The sequence below is a fragment of the Trichechus manatus genome, unplaced genomic scaffold, assembly GCF_000243295.1.
Source record: "Trichechus manatus latirostris isolate Lorelei unplaced genomic scaffold, TriManLat1.0 scaffold00170, whole genome shotgun sequence".
Lineage (NCBI taxonomy): Eukaryota > Metazoa > Chordata > Mammalia > Sirenia > Trichechidae > Trichechus > Trichechus manatus.
Genome location: NW_004444106.1, coordinates 2,677,259 through 2,698,212, shown reverse-complemented (window position 1 = coordinate 2,698,212; position 20,954 = coordinate 2,677,259). Strand labels below are relative to the sequence as shown.

General features: G+C 52.7%; 1 protein-coding gene across 6 annotated transcripts; it reads right to left on the bottom strand.

Annotated features, from left to right (window-relative positions):
• Window positions 1-608: 608 nt before the first annotated feature.
• Window positions 609-19,535, bottom strand: SEZ6L2 (seizure related 6 homolog like 2). 6 transcript variants are annotated; one of them, XM_004386647.1, is made up of 18 exons: window positions 19,226-19,304; window positions 18,163-18,312; window positions 17,158-17,457; window positions 15,970-16,109; window positions 15,499-15,700; window positions 11,090-11,275; window positions 10,200-10,368; window positions 9,484-9,647; window positions 7,510-7,710; window positions 6,915-7,053; window positions 5,905-6,101; window positions 5,568-5,762; window positions 3,056-3,247; window positions 2,749-2,940; window positions 2,190-2,228; window positions 1,913-2,030; window positions 1,689-1,785; window positions 980-1,198 (listed from the first exon to the last, which is right to left on the bottom strand). In XM_004386647.1, the coding sequence occupies exons 1-18, from the start codon at window positions 19,302-19,304 to the stop codon at window positions 1,169-1,171; spliced, it is 2,790 nt and encodes a 929-aa protein (XP_004386704.1). In that variant the 3' UTR covers window positions 980-1,168. The 6 variants fall into 6 exon arrangements, with proteins under 6 accessions (XP_004386706.1, XP_004386709.1, XP_004386704.1 ...); XM_004386650.1 differs by having other exon boundaries at window positions 17,158-17,247; XM_004386649.1 differs by lacking the exon at window positions 18,163-18,312 and having other exon boundaries at window positions 609-1,198; window positions 19,226-19,535.
• Window positions 19,536-20,954: the final 1,419 nt, after the last annotated feature.

Sequence of the window (20,954 nt, the reverse complement as noted above, 5' to 3'; positions counted from 1 at the left end):
TGGGGCTTATGCTTATGGGAACACCTCATACCAGATTAAGTAAAGTTCAATTAATTTGAAGAAGAGTTCTTTAGAGAAACACTATGAAGTCCTTATCATGTTCAAAAGGACACCCACAAGGGCACAAAACAAGCCCATCGTTTATGAAATCCTGCAAATCTGCATAATACTTGGTAGAAATGTAACAGTAGATATGCTTAAAATGCCAAAAACATGAGAAAGAAAAAAAATGGTATACTTAAATTTTCAAAAGGGGGGGGTGTGTTTTAGGTGAACTGGTCAGAAGACACATTGAGAGCTTTTGCCTCCTGCCTAATAGTGAGGGAGGAACTACTGTCAGCTACCTTCCAGCTAGACAAGCTTAGTTCTAGCCCATCAAGTCCTGCTGAAGAGGGAGCCAAGGCCCAGAGAGCAGCTTGTCCCAGCCAGTCCCTCACAGAGGCTGAGCGGAAAGCCAGGCCAGCCTACTTGATACTACGCTGTGTCCAGTTTTAGATTTCCATCATTTTTTCCAAATTGTTTTCCTTTCCCAGCCCTTCCTCCGAAGAGGACACCATCACCATCCCCGACACTCTGTTATTTGCCTCCCCACACCCCACCAGCCCAGCTACCAATGGTGATTTTCTGTTTATTGCTCAAAAACAAAAATCCAGAAGCAAAGATGGGGAGTTTATGAGTTGGGGAGAGCGTAGGAAGGGGGCAGTGGCTTGTCCCAGCTTTCCCCTTCATCCCTGATCTTCTGACCCAACAGGCCCAGGAGTCAGGCCTGGGGCCAGGGCATCTGGGGGTGATATAGCCTCTGTGCTCGAGGGAACTTTGGTACTGTCAGGTGGTGGGGCAGTCCTTGTGGAATGCCCTGGGCTGGAGGGGCCCCAGGAGTTACAGGGGAGCTGAGTTCCCCTCCCAGGGTCCAAAAGCCAGTGATGGGCACGCAGGGTGGGGGCAGGCCGCTTGTTGGCAACTGAGAAGAGGAGGTTTTAGGCGGCAGGATGCTGGTTTATTTACTGTAGGGTCTCCAGGGCCATCAGAGCGCCCTCATGGGACTGGGAGACTATTTACACAGCAGGAAGGAGAGGAGCCAGGAGCCAGAGACCAGGTGCTGTACTCCCCCCTGCCCAGAATGAAGAGGGGAGGGACGTCCTGGGTCCTGCAGCCTCTATCTTGGGGTTCAGATGGAAACTTCATATTCCCGTGTATCCTGGAGACAGAGAGATGGTATCAGTTGCTAGAGTAGGATGAGGGTGGAGGGGGCAGCAAAATGGAAAGAAGCATCCAAAAGAGTGAAAGACCCACCCAACGCTGATCACTGCGGATTCAGAGTCATGGGGTGTGGAGGGGACTGAATCTGGCCGATGGATCTGTTTGGTTTGTTCTACAGTGTCTTAAAATCATAAAAATCTTAATTTCTGGACTATCTTAAACAGTTGGGAGATCTGGCAATTGGGCCTAAATTTCCAGTTGACAACAACGGGCTAGAGCTGCATCCTTTAGATGGGGCACAAGTTCTCCAATTAGCTACAGTACTCCCAACTCCCTATCATTCACACCTGACTCACTTTGCTCACAGACATGGCCTTTGTAGGCAGCTGAGTCTGAAATTCCCAAGTAAGAGATTACAGAGACCTTGAGAGGAAGTTATGGAATCCTGGAGCTGAGAGTTGTGCCCCAGGGGTAGGGGAGGGACTCACCCCAGCTTCATACAACGGGTTGCTGAAGTCCGACTCCACAGTGATGGGGCTATAGGAGTGGGAGCCCGAGAAGCTGAAGAGAGATTTTCCCTGCAGCCTGGAAAAGTGAGGTGATGGAGGGGTTAGCAACAGGTGAGCCCCTGAGCTCCTTGCATCCCCAGGCTCCTGGGCGAGGCAGGCAGGAGGTTTGCTCCAGCCAGCAGCTCTCCAAGTAGGGTACTCACTTGGTGTAGTATATGTAAACACCACTGCCGAGGACGATGACCAAGCCTAGGGGCAGCAGGATCGCTAAGGCAAGGTTCCCACCCTCCAGCTGCCGTGACGGGTCTGTGGTCTGGGTCACTGGGGGGAGGAGAAGAGACCAATGAGCCAGGGCTGCCCTGGGCCCCGAACCCTGAACCCTGGGCCTCCCCCCTCCGGGGCCTGGCCTCCTACCCCCAGCCTCTGCCTCGCCCTCCCGACCTGGCCAGGGCCTGGGTCTCCACCTGTGCCTTCACTGACCTTCCAGTTTTCGGTTGTCCAGGAGCTCCTCATAGGCCACTGCAGGGAAAGGAGGGAGGGGAGGGGGAGGGGGTCTGAGCCAGGGAGGGGAAGGAGGCTGGGTAGAGGGCCAGGAGCCCAGTGGGGCTGGGCTGGAGAACCTGGTTCTCTCTGCCCTCTGCTCAACCTAAACTTTCTCCTTCCCTTAGTGGGGAGAGAGAGGGGAGTGGTCAGAGCAGGGTCTTCTACCTCCTTCTCCAGACCCATAGAAGTTCTGGGGGTCCTGGACAGTCTCAGCTAGGTCTTCAGAATTTGTCAGATAGGGAAATAGGTTTACCCAGAGAGGGCAACGGACTTCCAAACCAAGGTTCCCTCTACTATGTCCCTTAGCATAATTCCATGACACTGAATTTCCCTAGGACTTCTGGATGCACCCGTGAGGATGACAACCCACAGGAGGTGAATGGGAAGCTCAGCAGAGTCACCCATTGGTCTCAAATCTGCTACCTGATTTTCCAAGCCCTATCACTCCCCAACACTGATGTGCCCCTCCTGCCTCCAGCCCTGTCTGCCCAGGCACCTTTGCAGAGCGGGGGCTGGCTGGTCCACTGTGAGGGGTGGCCAGGCACACAGGTGATGGTGACCTCGCCGATGAGCTCAAAGCCCTCGTAGCAGAAGAAGCGCAGGGATTCACCCGCCTGGTAGTGATGCTTGTATAAGGTCTGGTAGCCATTCTCTGGAACTCCGGGGTTCAGGCATGGCTCATACTTCACTGCAGGGAAAGTGTCAGTCACATGCCAGCTGCACTATGAGCAGGTCCAGCGGGTGGCAGACAGGATCTCCCCAAAGTCACCCACCACCCTTCCCAGAGTGTCCCTCAGACTCACAGGCGCACTTGGGGACCCGGTCGCTCCACTTGGGCGTGCCCGTGTCCCGGCTGTAGCACGTGAGTACCGCCGCCCCCTCCAGGCTGTACCCCGGCAGACAGCGGTACTGGACATGGGAGCCAACAGGGAAGCCAGCGTCTGAGGCGGTGCGGTGCCCGTTGGTGATCTCACCAGGGTCGGCACAAGTCATGACTGTTGGTGGAAGGGCAAGGTCAGCAAGGGCCTTAATTCCTCAAAAGGTCTCAGAAGCTGAGAGCCTTGGGCCATCTCCCACCTTGCCCACCACTTCGCAGAATGAAGAGAGCAGGACTTGGAAAAACAAAATTCTGTACGTTTTATATTTCAGACTTCTTCCGCAAATAGCATGATTGGGGCAATCACAGGCTCCCACCCTAGGGTAATATATTCAAAATATTCAACCACTGTTCCAGAGCATTCCAGCTAAACACTAGCAGTGTCTGCCCTGCATGGCAGATGGTCCGGGGCAGAACAGCTGCTGGCCTCTTTAGAGGGGACACAGTGCTCCTGTTTCCCATCATTCCTACCATGGCCAGCCACCTTCGATCATTTTACTGCCTGTATGACCCCTGCAGGCATTTGAGTTTGCAACTCCTCTGTGGGAGAGTCAAAATCATAGCCATTTTTATATGTAACGTGTGCCAGGCACCCTGCTAAGCATTTTACAAACATGATACCATTTAACTCTCATGATCCCAAGAGGGCAATGTCACTGTCATCTCCCTCTAACAGAACTCACAATGGTCAAATGACTGGCCCATGGTCACTCAGCCAGGGAGTGGCAGAGCTGGGCCCTGCTCAGGGTCAGGGCCATAGAACACTGGACTGAGATTCAGTAGAGTTGGGGCTGAGCTTAGCTTTGGGTTCAATGTGCCACCTTGGGCAGGCTCCCTCCTGAGCCTCAGCTTGCTTCCTCCTCTGGGCCAGCTGAACTCTCATGAGCCCTGACATCCTGTGAATCCCTTTAGGGATGGGGAGCTCACTCTTTCCTCAGGTGTCACCTATACAGTTTTCCTTGTGTCCAGCCCAAATCCGGCTTCCTGAAACTTCTCCCCATTGGTCCCATAGGGCCACATGGAAGACTGACAGGGTTTCTGAAATTTGGAGAAAATGACAAGATGCCACCACTTTTTGCTCTTTTAAAAGATAAATGTTCCCAGTTCTTTCAAATGCCACCTCTTGTGAAATCTGCTGCCCCATACCTGAGAGAATGAATCCATCCCTCTTCCCACACTCCTTCGTATGTATAGCAGCTATCACTTACTTGCTGTTCACCTGCACAAGGTACTGCATTAAAAAAATTTTATTTGCTTCTCACAACCCCCATTCCTAATTCACCTATGAGGAAGCTGAGGTTCAGAGATGTTAAGTACCTTGCCGGAAGCCACTCATTGGTTACTTTTCTGTATTATCTGTAGGAATCTCTCCCTCTCACAGACTGTGAGCTCCGTCAGGGTAGCTCACAGGGTAGAGGGGTCTGAACTCCACATAATCCCAACCTAGTACAAGGCTTCGATGACTGCCTTAAAATAAGGTAAGTTCTCACATTTTGATAAAAGATTCTATAGAAGAACCCTGGTCGAAAGGGAGAAAACGCAGAAAAGAATTTCAAATTCTCATGGAATCCAGATTTGTTGGAGCCACGGAGGCTGAGTGAATCCCTGAAAGTATTGCCCTGAGATAATCTTAAACCAAAAATATCCCCTGAAGTCTTCTCAAAACCAAACAATAGTTAAGCTTAACTAGTAAAGAAAGTCTGCCTTGAGCGTTGTACTCTTTTAAGATCTATCCATATGGGATCAATTTGACAACAGCAACTCGAAAGATTAGATGGGAAACCTAGGGGCAGTGAGTTTGTGTTAACGGAGGAGGAACAACTCGGAAAAGGAGGGTGAGAATGGTTGCAGAATTCAAAGAATGTAATCAACGTCACTGAATTGTACATGTAGAAATTACTGAATTGGTGTATGTTCACAACAACAACAAAAAGTAAAACAAACTATTTACAAAAATTAAAAAGGCAAGTTCTCTGAAGAAACTTGGCCTTAGCAAAGCGACTCCTCAGAATGTCAGGGGTGGGGAGATCGAGAGATTGGGGCGGGGTCTGGAACAGAAAGGCGGAACCAAGAGTTGATGGGGCGGAGCCCAGCGGGATGCGGGCAAAGCCAGGTGTAGAAAGGGGTGGGACTCAGAGCACAGACAGAGGCAGGGGGGTGCGGGCGGAGCCAAGAAAAGATGAAGCGGGACCCAGCAGAAACTCTGACAGCGCCCGCAGCCGTAGAACACGGAGGTACGCAGCCCGGTAAGATGAGAGCGGGGCCCAGAGGAGACAGTTGCAAGGCACAGAGCGCAGGGATGGAACCCAGACAGGACGGGGGCACGGACAGAAAAGGACGTAAACGGAACCCAGAGGGGGGTGGAGGCGGGGCCAGAGGGGATGGAGGCGGAGCCCAGAGCGGAGGGGCGGAACACAGACGGGCGGGGCGGGGCTCACTCTTTTGGCAGGCGGGCGGCGCGGCGCTCCAGGACAGGTCCCACTGGCAGGTGAGAATGTCGGACCCGAGCAGCTCATAGCCAGGCTCGCACTGGTAAGTGAGCACCGTGCCCCGGATCAGATCCCCATGGGACGCCGTCCTCCAGCCCCACTCTGGAGGTGGCAGCTCCGGGCATGTGTCGTTCCTCGGGACCTCTGCAGGGGAAAGACGGCGAGTTGGAGGCTGCCTTTTGACTCAGGGCGCCCTTCCAGTCTCGCAGGCCTCGCCCCGGGGCGCCTTCCCGGGCTTGCTGGCCTGCTGGAGCTCTACCCATCTTGAGCGCCTAGTCTCCAGTACCTTTGAAGTGCAGCACGAAGCCCTGGCCCAGGCCTGGGTTTGGGGGCCCGGGCGGTGCCTGGAACTGCAGCGTGAGGTCGGGCCCGGAGGAGAGGAGGCGACGGCGCGGCTGAGGTCCCCGCAGTTGGGCCAGGACTCGGGCACTGGGACCGTCCCCGTCAAATAGCGTCAGCATGTCCCCTTCACGCACATTCAGGCTGCAGAGAGTGGGGCCAGATATATGCACGGGCTACAACCGGACCCTCCCATTCAGTTCTGCCTAATCCCCAACTCTGTTCATTAGTAACTCTACCTACTCCCCAGCCCACCCCCATACATCACAGGTTTCTCCCCTTTGCTAGTCCCTTCACGTTCCACTAGTTCTGTGGCTCCTCCCAGTTCCTGCTGCCCAATCCCCAACCCCGCTCATTACTAATTCTTCCCCTCTCCAGTCTCTCCTCCATCCCCACAGATCCCAGCCTAGCCCAGCTCCAGCTCTGGCTAATCACAGACACTGCTCATGACCACCCTGCACAACTCCAGACCCTGTTGGAGTACCTGCTTTTTGGCTTGCCCACTCTGGTTCTGTCCAGTCACATGACCACCTCATACTAAATCAGCTCAATGGATTCTCCCTATCCCCACCTTCACCCTGAGTGCTGGTGATGATGACACAGCTTGGGCCTGGGTCCCTGGAAATCACTCCAGGGGCAGCCTCAGAAATCAGCGAAGGCCAGAGCCCCTTTTTCACAAAAGCCCCTAAGGAAGGCTGCATTACCCCCACTTACTTGTCCAAGGTCACCTGGCTAATGAGTGATTTGAACCTAGGTCAACTGGCCACCCCTTCCCCCCATCATGAATCCTTTGCCCCCACTTTTCTTGGACGATATATTCACTGAATCTCGCGTAGAAATAAAAGGGCCAGTCAGGCTTAGAATGCAAGCTGATCAGCCAACATAAGACACTTGGCTGAGCCCACACCCACACTTGGCTGAGCCTACACTCACACCCTCTACAAGATACACACATACATCTCAACTTGGAGCAAGATGCGCTTCTCTTCCTGGACATGCAGGCCCCACACGCAGTCCTGGCCGGGGCTATAGCTCTGGGGCCAGTCGGGAGAGAGGACCACACCAGCGGGCTCGGACAGCTCCCCTCCACACATGGCTGCAGTGGAAGGGGTGTCAGATTCAGGACCCAGGTGGACATACAGCCTCCATTTCACCACAGTCCTCCCCACTCCCAATCATTTGCACCAGTCTGCTTCAAACATTTCCCATTATCTATTATCCACTTGTTTCTTGCTACTTCTAGGTCCTGTTGCGCCCAATCCCTAACCCTGCTCTTAATGAACGACACCCGCTCCCCAGCTTGCCCATCACCACCATCCATGACTTAGCGCAATTCCAATTGTGGCTCTTGAAGGCGTTTGGGTTTGTGACGCCTGAATTCTATAACAAGTCTACCAATTATTCAGCTAAGAAAACTGCTGAGGCTCTGACAGGAACAGGATTTACCCAAGGCTTCGATATGAAGGTCTCTCTCCTGAATGACCTTTCTAGGATCCCCAGTTCAGGGGGTAGTCTTTAGTCTGAAGGATTCCTTGGGAGATGGGGGACTCACCCTTGCAAGCTGGCTCTGTGTCATTCCAGTGGGGTTCTGTGGAATCTATGCATTCGATGGCATTGGGGGGTCCGGGGGGCTCCAGGGCATATCCTGGGAGGCATGAGAAGGTGGCCAGCGCCCCTGGGCGATACTCAGGGTCCGTGGTGGTGACATTGCCATGTGCCAGGAAGGGAGCGAAGCAGCGATCCTCCTCAAAGGCTAGAGAGGAGTCAGTCACAGAAACTAAGCACTAGGACAGGTCCCAAGGGATCTCAAACTGGGGGCCTCGGGCTGAACTCAGATGTGGTTTGGCACTCAGTGGGCTATTTAAAAGTTGATTGCCCTTGGACTTAACTTTCACTCTCCATTTTGCCAAGACCCCAAACACTCCTCATTCGCACATTTATGTTACCTCCTTGGTCTCTGGAGGGAAATCCCTAGGCTAGTCCAACCCCAGCCACCATTCTACAGATCAGGGAACAGAGGTCCACAGACACAAAGCCACTTGGCCAAGGTCACATAGCTGGACAGTGGCAGAACCAGGCCTCCAACCCAGATCACTTGATTTCCAGTCACCACCATGTGGCTCTGGAAACTGCAAAGTGTGGGGAAGAGGTGCTTTTGGAGAACTGGCTTGTGTAGGTGTGTTCTCTTCTCAAAAATAGCAGTCAGATTCTGACCATCCCTGATTATCTATGCTGTTGCTAGAATCCAAAATTGCAGTGAATTCAAAAGCTACTCAGTTTGGACTTTGGGCCAAGCCAACGAAAATGAACACTTGTCGAACACTTTCATTTTTGTCCACCTGATCACATCTTAGCTGCAAAACTACCTGAAAGGTTTAGACTTAGGTTCCTGTGCTACAAATGAAGAATCTGAAACTGATGGAGATGCAATGGCCCACAACTATGGGGCCAGGCTGCAAAGCCAGGAATTCTTATTAAAAGGCCAGCACTCGCTTTGCTTTAGCACTCTCAGAATCTATCAAACAATTTATTTTTGCAGATCTACTGACCAATTTCACTGTTACATAACCTGATGAGGCGTCATGTTAAAATCCTACCCACCCATCAGGACCCAGTGCCATCCATTTCTCCCATAATTCATACCAGAAGCTAACCCTTCCCATTTCTGTTTTGCTTGCTTTGTCTCTTTCCTGCTACTGTTTGCACAAATCCTCTGCTCTAGCCACACTCAAATTGTTTCCCCAAATACCGGGACTTTCTATAGCTCCTCAATTTTGCTCACACTGTTCCTTCCACCTGGGATGCTCTTCCCCAATCTTCCTCTATTAAAATATTCTCCATCCTTTAAGACTCGGCTCAAATGCTTCTTCTCCCATGATCACTGACCTCCGAGCAGGAAATGACTTTTACCTCCTCTGAATGAACACAGCTTTCTCCATCTTGTCCACAAGGTACCTTTATTGTAGCTGATAAATGTCTCCAGCACATGGCTACTGTTTCTATCTGCCTGGCATCTGTTTCCTCACCTTTTGGTCACACCTCTATTCTCCTTTGGGGAGACACATCAGAGATGACAATGTAATGTGGGTCTGCCAATTAGAACACCCCCCTAGCTACAGTAATTGCCTCAGGCATAGGCACATGACCCAAGCCAGACCAATGAGAGCCTTTCCTGGCATTTTCTGCTGATGCTCTCAGGAAAAAGATGCGCTTTCTCCTTCTCTCTCTGAGAACCTGCCTGAGAATGAACCCAACACAGAGGAAAAAAGAACTGAGAGATTGAGATAACTGGTCTCCTGACTGCACGCCTGGATCTAGCCATACCTGAAGCTTAACAGAAAAAGCCACCCGAGGGAATTAGAAGGCATCCGTATGAAGTGATCTTTGTAGTTTTAGGGTAAGGGTACAAGTCAGCTTTCAGAGATTCAAACACAGATGGGCAGTAATGGAGCATGTGACCATGCCTGGTGGTCAAAAGGAGAAGAAGGTGCAACGGTTGGGGCCCGGGAGGAGGGGAGACAGTTACCTTCAAATCGGAGGCTCAGCAGCAAGGGGTTGGCAGGTGTCTCTGATAGCAGCTCCACATAGAGGGATTGGGCATCACTGATGAGACCTCGTTCTGGGACATCATCCATGTCCGAGTCATAGATCACCGGGGATAAGGGACCACCACCCGAGCGCACCATCAGCCTGAAACAGACAGAAGGGTGGATGGAGCTCTCCTAACTTATTATTATGTGCCATGCACTCTTATAAGAAGCCCTTTACACATTTTATCCCATTTAATCCTCACAACAACCCTTGAGGCAGATACTAATATCCCTCATTTTAGAGATGAGGAAACCAAGGCACAGAAAGATTAAGTAACTTGCCTAAGATCACATAGCAAGTAGTGGCAGATCTGGGATACCAGTTTGTTAGATAAAGAGTAATAATACTGTTGCTGCTGGAAAGACTTTTAGAGTTCTTACTGTGTGCTAGGCACCATTCTAAGCACTTTACATATCTTAGTACATTTATCCTCACAGAAACCTTAATAGGAAGATAACCATTATCTCCATTCTACAGATGAATAAACTGAGGCACAGAGAGGTTAAGGGACTTGTCTAAGGTTGTCCACTATACTGCCTAAGAAAGGGGAAGAATTAAACTGTGTTTGACCCCTAGCCCAATTGGGATCTAGTCCAGGTCTGTCTGACCCCCACTGTAACCTCCCTGCTGCCCTGAGGCCCAAATGCTTACCTGTCATTGTCCTCATCTAGCGACACTCTTTCGAAGTGCAGGTGCAGCCGGCGTCCCTCGGCTGCTTCAATGACCCAGCGGCAGGTAAGGTTGGGCCCCGCTGCTCCCCCGGGCTCGGGGGACACAATGCGGCCCAGTGTAGCATTGTGGATGGTGCCACCACAGGATGCTGTGGGCAGAGGGGGTAGGTTAAGGCCAGTCTGGGGTGACTTGTCCTTCTCCTAGGAGCCTCAGCCCTTCACAGTCCCATTGTCAGAAATGTTGCATCCACAACGTTGGCTGGGACCTGGCCCAGGGATGGCCTCTGCCCCACAGGCTTGCCCCAGAGGACAAGACCTTCTCCAGTTCACCACCCAGGAGGGGAATCAGCCCTGGAATAGAAAAGCCCCAGGACAGGCACCCCCTAGGATGGAGATTCCGCTAACATGAAGACTCCCTGGATAGGGACAGCCTGGGATGAAGACCCCCATGATTCAGACCCCATGACGGAGACCCCAGTTATAGGGATACCCAGAATTGAAACACTCAGGGGAAAACCTTCAAGATAGGGACTCCCAGAATAAAGGCTACAAAGGATGGGCTCCCCAGGATGGAGACCTTCCAGATTATGGACCTGAGAATGGTTTCTCCTAGGATGAGGATGGCCCTAAGGAAGGGCCCCCCCAAAATGGTGACTCTCAAAATGAAAACTCTCTAGCTGGGACATCTTAGGAGACCCCCTGAGGATAGAGGCCCCCAGTATAGAGACATAAGAGACACCAGGATAGAGACTCTTCAGGGTAGAAACCCTTCAAGATGAATTTTCCCCAAAGATGGAGGCCTCCAAGATTGGATTCTCCCAATGGGGTCTCCAGGACAGATGCCCCCACCTGTGGTGGCAGAAGACTTACCCATGCAGCTAGGGGGTTCACTGCTCCAGGCTGGCCGGGTGCCATTGAGGCAGACAAGGGTCTCCTCACCCTGCAGCTGGTAGCCCGAGTCACAGTGGAAGGTGGCAGTGCCTCCAGGGTGCAGGTCTGTCACACTCACGTCCCCATGGGCTGGCCGGGGAGGGAAGCCACAGCTCAGGAGGTAGGCTGGACCAGGCAGAGCAGGGAGAAGGAGGACTTATTTTCCCATGCCACTTTGTCACCCATCCCCTAGAGCTTGCTCCCCTCCTCCAGATTCCCGGAGGTTGAGGGGCACAAGTTAGCTCTACACTGGAGTCCACACTGAAGAACAAGGGCCTCTCATACGGGCACACCTCCTTCCAAAGAGGTAATATCAACATCCCTTCTCTCTCCTAATCTTTGTCATCTACCCACTTTGGTCTCCATTTTATAGATGAGGAACTGAGGCTCAGAGAAGTTATTCTGGATCCTGGCACTCATTTGCTTCATGACCTCAGGCAAATCAACTGATCACTGAATTCTGTCCAGCTCTAATAATCACAAATAGTATTTGCAGGGCTTATTCAGCTTCCAAAGTGGGTTCACTGGGTACTTTTGAGGTAGGCAGAGAAAGACTCGGTGACCCATTTACCAAATGTGGAAACTGAGGCTATTAAGTAATTAAGCGCCTCATAGCATTTTCTCCCTTCCACACAAAGACTTTTCCTCCGCTGAGGCACACTGTGGTATTGTGCCCTTATCTCTCATCTAGGGAAGCCAGATGAAACTACTTTAGGAACTTTGACTATTTTGTCTTTAAAGAGCTTATGGTAATACTCAGTGCCCTCAGTAAAAGTAAAGTGCTGGGAAAAGCTTTGTTTCCCTTGAGGAACTGGTGTGTCTTCTCCTTTCTTGCAGGGACACATGTGTAGTCTCCCTTTTTGCACTGGATGCCAGGAAGCTCAGAACCAGGTTGAGGCTTGTTTCTAGCAGCAATGGTCTGTACAACCACTGGATGCCAACTTGTTTCTTATTGACTCTATATAATTGTATTGCTTGCATTATTTTTTGTAAGCCTCCTAAAATCCTTGTGTAATCAGATGGGATAAAACAAACAAATAGAAAGTGACTTGGCAGTAAATGATGGACTCTAAACTTGATCCTACAGAGCTTTGTGTGTCTGTGTTTCAGAATCAGGCAGAACTCATCAAGAAGGGCTTTCTGGAGGAGGTGCAATAAAACTAGGACTTGAAGGAGAGGCAGACTTGGGTTAGCAGAGAACTTGGGAGATACCACCTTGCCTGGGCCTTTGCTTTCTCTGACTCTCCAACCCTGAGTGATTTTATGAGAGACCTAAGTCCCTCCCTACTTCATAATTCAACGAGCACTTCCTGGGTGGGCACTAAGGACACAGATGAAAAAGACCCAGGCTTTGACTTTCAGGAGCCTACAGTTTACTAAGGTAGTAGATACAAAACCAACCTTCTAGAACACAGTGATTTGCATAATAAGCCCATTGCCCTCGAGTCAATTCTGACTCATAGCAACCCTATAGGATAGAGGAGAACTGTCCTATAGGGTTTCCAAGGAGCAGCTGGTGGATTCAAAGTGCCGACCTTTTGGTTAGCAGCCAAGCTCTTAACCACTGTGCCACCAGGGCTCCAATTTGCATAATGTACCCTCTGTAATGATTCTCAGTGGCCCACAGAATCAAGTCCAAATGCTTTAGAATGACATTCAAGGCCCTCCGCAGCTGAGTCCAACCCAGCACCTCCAGCTTTGGTTCTCACCACTCACAACCCGTGTATCCTACACAAAAGTTTTGTGACTCCTTGAGGTCCCACCTTCATGCTTGTGCTCATACCATTGCCCCTACTTGAAAGGATCTCTCCTCTCACTTTCTCAGCTTTCAGAGAGTATCTTAAATATGACCTCTTCCAGGAAGCCTTCCTGATGCCTCCCCTCCCCAACAGAGGTAGTTGCTCCCTTGTCTGTATACAGTCCTACGTGCATAATTCAGTCATCACATTAACCACCATCTATTGCTTTCCCCGTGAGATTGAACTAAGCCTTATTTAAAAATTTTTTTTAAATCAATTTTTGGTCTTCTAAAAATCTAGTCAACTGACAATTGATGCAGCCAAGAGGCAGTGTGGAATGGTACAAGAGCACTGGATTTGGAGACAAGCAACCTGAGTTCCAGTCCCAGCTCCGTGATTTATTGCTGTATGACTTGGAGCAGGTGACTTCACCTCTAGGGGCCTCTCACCTGTAAATGGCAATAATAATTCCTACCACTGAGGATTGGCCTGAAAGTTAAATTAAAAAAATACACAAAGCACCTGGCACAGAGAAGGTGCTCAGAAAATGTTAAGCACCTACCTTTCAGCCTCAGTTCATGACTAACTGGGAGCCAGGGACTCTGGGGTCTGACTTCTAACTCTGCAATGAATTTGCAGGTGGCTGAGCAACCCACATAACTTTTGAGTGTTTTTGCACCTCTGAAAGATGGGGCTGACAACAACCATCTCCCAGGTTGCTGTGAGAAGCAAATGAACTCATGGTTGGTGAAAGGGCTTTGTAAATGGGAAAGTTTGCTGGACTTGGGGTAAAGGGTAATGGAGCCTTTGGCCTTTCAGAGAAAGTAATGGGCTGCTGTGGACCAGAGGCCCCAGTTTGTGCAAGTTGGAAAGGGCTTAAACAGGGCCTCGGTTCCAAGGGTGCCTGGAGCAGCTGCAAAGCAGGGAAGGCCAAGGCAGGTAATGAAGGCCAATTTATGTAATAGCCCTGCTTCCCCAAATGTTCCACTTAGCCTCTGAGTCCTATTTTAAATGCCCTGGGGAAGTGGCTGCTGAGAGAAGACAGTGCGGATCCATTTTGTTAGGTATATCTGAAGTTCAGCCCTTGGCCCTGGGCCCCCACCAACCATGTTCCCCACCAACCAGGCCCACTGCCACCAAGTACACGCGCCTAGCTCACTGGTCTCTTTAGGAATAGGCCGAGTGTTGGGTTCCTCTGCCTTGCTCACGTGAGCCCCTGGGGCAGGTTCTGAGCCTCAGGAGAAGCAGGAGAGAGAGGCTGGAGAGGATGTGAGGAAGAGACATAAGTTGTGTCTAGAGACGGTCCACAAGGGACCTGGGGTCAGCAGAGCTCATGAGGGGCAGGGTACGTGGAGCCAGGAAAGGCTATGAGGTGACATGGCATTGACACCAACATGCAGGTCCTTCTCTGTTTCTGAGGAGCACAGGAAGAAGGGACCTTGGAGACTGGGGACAGTGGACCGGGCCCCTTGCCTCATGCACACGTGTATGCTAGAACACACACTAGCACTGTGGAAGGTTCCTGTACACCTAGGTGGGTATGAGTGTAGTCACGTGTGTAGGTTGTCTGAGGGGTGAGTGCTTATGAATGCAGTCGTGCACGGATATATCCCCACCCCACCCCTCTAGCTCCCAGAAGTGTCACTCTCTGAAGGCTTAAAACATTTCAAAATGCCTCCCCCTCACCCACAAGATGAAGTAGTTTGAACTCATTATTGAAGCGGATAAGGCCCTCCATGATCTGAATCCAGCCTGCCTGCTAGCCTGGCCTCAGCCCACCTCTCTTCCACCACTGTCTGTGCTTTCACTATGAGAGCAATAACTGACACCTTTTGAATTCTCACCATGTACCAGACATTGTTTTAAGCACTTGCCAAGCATTAACCCATTTGATCTTCCTAATAATACCATGAGGTTGGTATTATGATCCCCATTTTTCAGATGAGACTGTGAGGCACAGAGAGGTAAGTAACTTGTCCAAGGTCACACAGCTAGGACAATTCTGTTTTTCATGCTGAATTACTTCAGTTCCTCAAGGGGTCACATTTTCTCACCTCTCTGGTCTTGGAATGTGCTTTTGCATCCATCTAGACACCTGCCTCCCTCCTTGCCTCCTTCCTTCCCTTCCCCTGACTAACTCATCCTTTAGAGCTCAACCTAGATATCACTTCCTCCAAGAAAGTGTCTCTATCTTCCTTAGTAGAAACTTAGGTTCGTTTGATATTTGCTTCCCCTGCCTGTATTTCTTCCATCATAGTCCTTATCTCATTGAATTATAATCATCCTGATTACTTGTCTCTCTACCTAGATTCTGAGTCCCTTGAAACCAGATTTCTACCTGGTTGTTCATTCCTCTCCCCAAGGCTAACACAGGGCCTGGTCCAAAGTAGACACTCAATAAACCTTTGCTGAGTGAATGGATGAACTACCACTTGGATGTGTGCATATGCAGACGTAAGTCTGTGAGTGGTGAGACAAGCATGTATGGTCTCCTTTGAGGGTTATGCTCCCCAGGGCCCCAGTCAGGGGGGGAAGTCCCTGTGCTTGGAGAGATCCCAGAGCTGTTCCCTGTGCCCAGAGTGTCCTCTGCCCTTCCACCAGGACCCTCACCCTGATAGTGGATCCTGAAGCCACTGCCTCTTGGGGCCCGCGGGCTCTGGAAGTGCAGGAGCAGCCGGTTGGTTGGGCTCCGAAGGACCTGTCCTTCTCCCAACATGGAGGAATTGGCCAGGAGTCTGGGGGCCGGGCCTGGGGAGCCTCCGCCAGCCAGCACCAACAGTTCCTCTTCCCGAGACAGGTTCAGCATCTGCACCTAAAGAAACCAGCACGAGTCAGTCAGGGTGGGTGACTCCCTAAGACCCCCTGCCTTCCCTTTCCATTTGTAGTGGCCCAAACACCATGACGATATTAGTCAAATTGTAGAACTCCAGGAGAGTCTTTGAGATAATCTGAGTCAGAAAACAGGCCCAGGGAGGGTTGTTGCCACACAGCCCAGGTTCTTTGGCTCCCAGACAAAACCTGTGCACATTTCTGGGCCCAGAATAAAGGACATGGACGTTTCAGATGCTTAGGTCCAATTACCTGGATCTCAATTCCATAGCCAGGGTAGACGTGGATGCTGTAAGTGCAGTCCAGGAGCCCCAAGGTGCGGCTGGCGGTGCTCCCCAAATCTGGAGACTCCAGATACCCTTCACCCTCGGAGATGTTGTTGTTACACAGAACTAAAGGGATATAAGTGGCTGGAGTTGAGAGAAGCCCTGTGTTCTTGTCCTCCCCGCCAAGCAACTCCCAGAGTCCTTAGATGTCTTCTCCCCAGCTCTCATTACCAACCTTATCCAGTGCCCTCGCTCCCACCTGGGCCCAGAACTCCCTTCCCCAACTGTAAAACAGATAAAACACATAGAAGGGTGCCTGGCACATAGTAACGAAACCAAACTTATTGCCATCGAGTCAATTCTGACTCCTGACAACCCCATGTGTTATGGAGTAGAACTGCTCAATGGGGTTTTCTTGCCTGTAATCTCTACAGAAGCAGATCACCAAGTCTATCTTCCGTGGCACCTCTGGGTGGGTTCGAACCACCAACCTTTAGGTTTGTAGTTGAGTGCAAATCATTTTACGCCACCAGGGATCTTGGCACATAGTTTTTGTTGTTGTTGTGTGCCGTGGAGTCGATGCCAACTCATAGCAATCCTATACGACAGAGTAGAACTGCCCCACAGGGTTTCCTAGGCTATAATCTTTACTGAAGCAGATTGCCAGGTCTTTTCTTCTGAAGAGCAGCTGGTGGGTTCAAACTGTAGACCTTCTGGTTAGCAGCTGAGCTCTAAACCATTGCACCACCAGGACTCCTTTGGCACATTAACCAAAACAAACCAAGCCATTGCCATCAGTTGATTCCAACTCACAGCGGTCCTACAGGACAGAGTAGAACTGCCCCATAGAGTTTCCAAGGCTGTAATCTTTATGGAAGCAGACTGCTACATCTATCTTCCTCGGAGCTGTTCGTGGGTTCTAACCACCAACCTTTGGGTTAGCAGCCCAGTGCTTTATCCACTCCGCCACCAGTGCGTCTTTGGCACATAGTAAGGGTAGATAAATGTTAGCCTTTATTATTATTATGCAGAAGTCTCTCTCCCATCTGTACTGTACTCAGAACCCCTTCTTCCACATATTCGCAGAAGCCCACTCCCCCATCTAGACCTAGAATCCTCCTTTCCTACATGTGCACTCTTGGACACCACCTTCACGCCTTTTTAATAGCCTCACCTGGGCTGGTCACTGTGGTGGTGACAGTTGTTGTGGTGATGATGGTTGTGGTGGTCTCCTCCTCCCCTCCCTCAGGCCTGAGGGGTGGGCCTGGGGAGGCGGGGCCGGGCAAGGGTGGGGCAGTAGTTCCTGGGGGCGGGGTCAGCAGCTCTGGCGCGGTGGGGCCTGCTCCCCTGGCCCCCTTCGGGGTCACGGCTGTCGTCAGAGGCCCTGTCCCTGGCTCAGTGGCCCTCAGCAGGTAGGGTGCTGCAAGAGTCTGGCCGGCTGGAGGGGTGGCTAGTGTGGGGTCTGGATCAGATCCTGGGACAGTGCAAGGGAAGTCAGGGCACATGAGGAACAAATTGGGAGCCCTGGCTGCGGGTCAAGGCTGAGGGAGAGTGGGAGTCCATTACTGAACACAAAAGGCCTCCCCAAGGGTGTAGACTCCCCATCTTTCCCCTCCCTACCCAAGCTTCCACCTCCCCTCCTCCCAAGACTTCCACAGCCTGACCCTCACCCCTCTCTTCCCCTCCTAGGTCTCATCCCAGGCCCTTCCACCTTGACTGTCTCCTTGAGCTTCCCTCTCAGCCTCCCCATTCAGATCTGGCTCTCTTCTGGTCACCCCTTTCTTCTCTATGTCTCTCTTTTGCGCTCTCTGGAACTCTTTATTTCTCCATATAGTATTCTTATCTCTCTTGGATTTTGTGGCTCTACTAGTTTCTGGATCTCCCTCTCCCACCATTATTTCTCTGAATCTGTGTGGTTCTGAGCTTCCATCTGTCTTTCTCTGTGTGTGTCTGTTCTTCTGCCTGTCTCTTGATCATCCTGTCTCTGTTTCTCTGGCTCTCTGACTGTCTACGCCCAGTCTGACTCTCTCCAACTGTCTCTCTGTCTCCCTCTGAATTTCAATGGCCTTTCCGGGGAGTCTCATCCCCCTTTGCAGTCTCTCTCTCTCCTAGCCTGGCTCCCCAACTCCCCGAATCTCTCCTTCTGTCTCTATCACTTCTGCCACTCTGGGAGCCTCACCCGGCAGGTAGCTCATCTCCGGCAGGTAGCTCATCTCCGGGCCTCTTCTCAGCAGGGCCCCATGGAGCAGCTCAGCCAGGGCCTCAGAGGCCACCGTGGGGGTCTGGCTTCCAGGATCTGGCAGTGCCTCCTCCTCCGTCAGGGGCAAACCTAGGAGGTGAAGTCGTGTGAGCCCTTCCCCTTCCACATGAACCCCTCCTTTCTTTAGAAAGGTCCTTTCCAGAGCTCTTCCTCCTTCCTTATTCTGTTAGCTGGGCCTGCAGGGGCTCACAGGGTCCCAGAATGGGCTGAGAGCCAAGATTGGGGGAGGGGATCCCAGCTGCCCCTCCCACTCCCCCTCTGCCCAGGCGGCTGGGCTTTCAGTAAGCACCTTCGCTGTTATGGATGCTGGACAGCACTATCAGGGCAGATGGGGGGCATTAGTCAGTGCTGCTTTCCTTTTCACCTCAGTGGCGCTCTCCCCCAACCCTGGGGCTCTGCGGAGGGTCTGGCAGCAAGCGCCTCCCAGCCCTCGCTTCCGCAGTGTCCCAGCTTTCTATCTGGGTTTCTCTCTCTTGAGTGTGGCTGTCCTCTCTGTCTCTCCCTCCGGTTATCTGCAGTCTCTGTCTCCTTCCCTGGAGTCTGGCTGGGGGTCAGAGTAGGGGATTGAATATCTGGTCTCTGAGCTTTGCCTCCGTCCATCTGTCTTTGTCCACAAGTCCAAGAACATTTGTGTATGCAGCGCCTGGCGTCTCTCCCATCACCTCCATCTCTGACCCAGGTATCCTCCGCGGTTCTGCCGCCTCCGCAGACATCACCCGCCCCAACTTCCCCAGCCCTCCTTCCTGGATTTAACCTCTAAGATGCTGCTAAAGGCTTCCCTCATTCATTTCTCCACTGCCTCATGATGAGGGGTTAGAGGCTCTAGGAACAAGACGGAAAGCTCCGGCATGCCCCTTCCCTGTCCGCGGTGCCCCTCCCCTCCCCCCGCGGCTCGGAAGACCCAGGGTGTTTGGAGAGAGGAGGGCGGAGGACCCCGCTGGGAGCCGTACCGGGGCCCGCCCCCACATTCCCTTGTCCTTACCCTGAATCCAGGGACTGCTCAGCAGAATCAGGAACAGCAGCTGGGGAGGCGGCCGATGCTGGGCCCTGGGGGTCCCCATGGCGACTCACCCCGATTTCTCTCCTCTGCGCCTCTCCTAAATAATCTAGTTGCCGCCTTTCCTCCGTCTCCTTTTATCTTTCCTTCAATTTTTTTTTTTTTTCTCCTTCTAGGGGTCAGGAAAAGAAGACAATTTCTGTGCCCCTGGGATGGAGGGGTGGAATAGGGCTGGGGGGCTCCTGGAGGCCCCCCTTGCCCAGTCTCTTCAGTCTTCTGCTCCCGGGTCTGTGGTAGAAGGGGGCGCGGCTCCGGGAGCGGGGGGTGGGGCCGAGAGAGCCAAAAAGGCCGGGTCGCTCGGGTTACCCTCCTGCTTGGGCGCCTGGGTCCACCTGGCTGGCTGAATCCCGAGCTGGGGATGTGGGCAGGGGCAAGGCGGTTTCCAGAGCCCTGGGGTGCGGTTGGAAATCGGGAGGGTCTCTACTGGGCTCTAGCGGAGCTCGGCGGGAGGGAGGAGCGGGGTGCAGAATCGGGAGAGTGGAAGCTCGGGCACTGGGGCTGCGGGAGAGAGAAGCGGAGAAAGGTGTCGAGAGCTCACGTCAGATCCTGGGGACGGTCGAGGGGAGGGGCCTAGGATTTATTTTTTGGGGGGAGGAGGAAGCGCAGAGGGAGGAAGGAGGGACCATTTGAGTGAGGACGTAGCCCTCACTCCCGCGGCCCCTAGGGGAGGCAAAGGAAACTCTCCGGTCCCAGCAGTAATTACTTCCCCACACCCCCTACCATTTCAGCACATCTGGAATCTGAATCTCCTCTTCCCAGGGCGCCGAGAGGCGGCACAGCTGGGTTCGCACCTGCTCTGGCCCCCCAGTATGCCCCCTCCCCACATCCGGACCCTTGGTGGGACTTCTTCCCTTTTGCAGAAGCTCATGTGGAACGGGCTACCCCCTCCCCAAGGAAAATGGAGAGTTTCCACGTTCGTGAGAAGTCTAGTGTGACGGGACACGGCCTTCTCTTACATACAACATGCCCCCGGCCCGCTGCCAGGCGGCTTCAACTCTGATTTTCTCTCCTGGGCTCCCTCACACGCCTGTGGAGCGCGCTGTTTTCAGCACCACCAGCGAGCGGACAGCTCTCCTCTCCGCCCCGCCTGAGCAAGCCCGTCGGCGATTGGCTGAAGCCGTTTTCACTGTCGATCTGGCTCACGCCCAGGGCGGGCTCTTGTGAAGGCGAAAGGGTAGGGGAGTCACAGGCTAACAGACGGAAGAACCGGGGGGATCAACCGCTAGGCCGCGGCTTCCCAGTCCCAGTACCCGAAGGCCATCTCTGTCTGCCAGTGGGTGCACTCGCTCCGCCCCTGGATTTGACCTGCCCCCGCTCAGGCCCCGCCCCCTTCTTTTCGCATTGCGGGCGGCTGGAGGTTGGCGCAGTGGCCCCTGCTGCCCCACGTGGCGCCCTGTGGGGGCAGGAGGGGGTATGCAGATCCCAAGACGACTCCCCCTGCCAAGCCTGAGTTGCGGCTGCCTCAGGGCGGGGGCGAGGGTACCGAGTTGAGAGGGCTGCGGGGAGGGGTGACGTCAGGGTGAGTGGGAGTCAAGGAAGGAGCGAGTAGAAGAGAGGAGCGAGAGGGAGGCAGGACCGGCGAGCCAGGTCAAGAGAGAAGCGAGGGCAGGAAGGAGAGGGGGGCGGAAGGAGAGACAAGCCGTCGCGGAGGAAG

Coding starts and splice junctions, on each gene's coding strand:
- SEZ6L2 (XM_004386647.1), bottom strand. CDS start 19,304: ATGGGGACCCCCAGGGCCCAGCATCGGCCGCCTCCCCAGCTGCTGTTC. Junction 18,313..19,225: donor GAGCAGTCCCTGGATTCAGG/GTAAGGACAAGG, acceptor TTCACCTCCTAG/GTTTGCCCCTGACGGAGGAG. Junction 16,110..17,157: donor CACCACAGTGACCAGCCCAG/GTGAGGCTATTA, acceptor ATATCCCTTTAG/TTCTGTGTAACAACAACATC.